This window comes from Cinclus cinclus, chromosome 4 (genome assembly GCF_963662255.1).
Source record: "Cinclus cinclus chromosome 4, bCinCin1.1, whole genome shotgun sequence".
Lineage (NCBI taxonomy): Eukaryota > Metazoa > Chordata > Aves > Passeriformes > Cinclidae > Cinclus > Cinclus cinclus.
In genome coordinates, this window is record NC_085049.1 from 41,119,441 (window position 1) to 41,122,209 (window position 2,769).

A 2,769-nucleotide genomic window follows, 5' to 3' on the forward strand; every position below is an offset into this window, starting at 1 on the left:
CTCTGCCTCTACGGAGTCAGCTGTATGCACTGAAAGTGTCTCTAAACATGCACAACAAAATGCTGTGTATGGACCAGAGAGTAAAACCAAGGCTAAGCTTGCATTAAAAACATTCACAATAATGACAAGCTGTTTGCTTGTCCCGGATGAGGTACCACTGCTGCGTGGCCTGTACGAGAGGAGACACAGTTCAAGAATTGACAAAACATACCTCTTTTTAAAACATTTTATCTCTTTTTATTTGTTTGTCCTGATGGTTTGCTACAGGTAAAGGAGGTATTCAGAAATGGAACTGCATGATACAAACACAGGCAGCAAACTAAGCCGGTGGCATGAAAGGTGTATCTGAGAACACAGAGTTGACAGAGTCAGAGTCGGATTTTGTTCGAGTAGTTTTTAAGATACTCTCTGTAATGACACTGTCATTAGGGAACAGTTTTACCTTCCCATTCTGACTCTGTTTTGGCTCGTGCACGGGTTCCAGGAAAACCACACGTTTACCAGTGCTAGCCTTCTTCTCGTCAGCTGGCAGCTCTTGTGGCAGTGCAGAATTCAGTATGGATGGGTGGGCACTGCTTTGGTTCAGCTTCCTCTTCTTCTTTTTTGCCTTACATTGACATGGGCAGGGGGTCAGATAGAGATACAGCAGCACTAAAATAATACTGGCCACACAGGCAGCAAGGGTGGTAAAAGCTGTATTAAATGCTTCATGAGCGTGGGACCTGTTCACTGTAAAATTGCTAACGTTTATTCTGACCTCTATGGTTTCATTTAATAGTCTTTTCTTATTTATTGCAATGCAGGAATACAGCCCTGAGTTCTCTATCTGGGCATCTGTTATCTCCAGGCTGCCATTAGGAAACACCTTGAAGTTATCTGTCTCCCTGTCTGGCTCCAGCAATCTATTGTCTGGACTAACCCAAACAAACTGTGTACCCATATCACTGATTCTGCTGTCACAGTGTACAATCAGCCGTTCACCAACCTGGGCATCGTGAATAAACCCAAAGGCTTGGAAAGAGCTGTTGACAGTACTTTCAGAGCAATTCATAACATTGTCGTGCAGTAAAGGCAGTTTATTATGACCTCTTGGGTCTGACTGCAACAAACAGCTGTACTCATTTTTGAAGTCCACCACTGAGCTGAAATGCCTTTGATACCAGAAGATTAGCATGGAGTACAAGACACAGTCACAATAGAATGGGTTGCCATGAAGATAAATTCCACTAAGTTGTTTGGCTGCCACTGAACTCAGGCTCTGAATAGGCATCGTCTGGATGTGATTAAAGGAAATGTCCAGCAACACAAGGTCTGTGAGTTTATGTTTTCCAACATATAAGTCCAGTGGGAAATGTGAGACCAAGTTGTAGCTTAGGTACAGTTTCTGTAATTTGTACAATCCTCCAAAGGCTAAAGACTCGATCTGTGTTATTTGATTGTTGTACAGCAGGAGAACCTCCAGTGCCTTTAGTTCCTGAAACACAGGGCTGCCCAGTGTTTTCAGGCTATTGGATGACAAGTCCAGATACTTCAGATTTGGAGTTGTGGAAAAGCTTCCAGTGCTAATGCTGCTAATGCTATTATGATTGACTATTAAAGTGTTCAGTTTCTCAGACAGCACTGGGACCCATTCAGGCTCCAAAATCCCAATTCTGTTATAACTCAGATCTAGCCTTTTCATACATTTATAAAGATTTCCTGGCACTCGAGTGAGGTTCTTATTTGTGCAGCTTATGATATCACTGGCACAGATGCAGGCTGCTGGACACATCCCTGGGGCACTGCCACAAACACTCACGGTGAAGACCAAGAGGCATGCGAGTCCTTTGCAGTTCACTTTAAAAACTCCAAGTCGAGTAGGAAGTGTCTGCCAGTTTAAAGACATTGTCACTGTCTTTTAGCTGTCTCCCAGTGCTTCTTGCCACAGATTACATGTGCAGTTATCTTTGCATTCGTTGCTGTCAAAAGAAGGATACAGAGGTACAGCATGTTAACATTTACCATTCATACGCTGCTTGATTTCCTATGCCTTTTGAAAAATACAGGGAATTAATCCTTAGGGTTTCATATAATTAATGGTAAAATCTAGTTCTAAGGTGATGTGAACTTAACATTGGTTTTATGTAAACAAAATTCTGCATTCCTGTTTCAATATATATACTGTAGATACAGGATTTTTTTGTCTTCAGAAAGAATGCAACTGTTCTTCAGTCTTGGAAAAAGTAATGCAATTTCTGACAGCTCATTAAGAAAAAATTGGAAGCGTTCCTCTGTGGAGCATGACTTGGCAATGGCATCCCCTACCTGTTTCCAAACCAACACAGATTCCCAGTAGAAGAAAGAAAAAGGCTCATCCTAAAATGCTTTTATCTTGTCTAGTGGGAAGCAGTTACAACATGCTTTTCTTTACAACCAGAAAATGTCACACAGTTTCAAGCAAAGAATTTTCTCAGCCTTTCTAGCTTTAAATGTCAAATGAATTTCTTACCTTTTTTTTTTTAACTCAGTAACTTATGATACAGGTAGCAACAGCCTATTTTGAAAGTTAATAAAGTTGTTCAATAACAATATTTTGTATTCTGCTTCTTCTACCTTCACCAATATAAGTAATGAGGAAGAAATCTATGCCTAGTGATTACCTCAGGCACAGGTTTTGGGAACATTCAGTAAGGATGAGTCAGCTGATTCTCAAAACTTAGTAAATAAAAAAATATTTTGCTCATATGCAGATAGAAAAACCTCAACAATACTCTATTCTGAGAATATTTT

The 2,769-nt window shown here is 40.4% G+C and overlaps 1 protein-coding gene across 1 annotated transcript; it reads right to left on the bottom strand.

Annotated features, from left to right (window-relative positions):
* Nucleotides 1–319: 319 nt before the first annotated feature.
* On the bottom strand, nt 320–1,885 carry AMIGO2 (adhesion molecule with Ig like domain 2). Its single transcript, XM_062491159.1, has one exon. It carries the CDS (start codon nt 1,883–1,885, stop codon nt 320–322), a length of 1,566 nt encoding a protein of 521 aa, XP_062347143.1.
* Nucleotides 1,886–2,769: the final 884 nt, after the last annotated feature.

What these genes read in the sequence shown, in the direction of transcription:
- AMIGO2 (XM_062491159.1), bottom strand. Translation starts at nt 1,885, where the DNA reads ATGTCTTTAAACTGGCAGACACTTCCTACTCGACTTGGAGTTTTTAAA.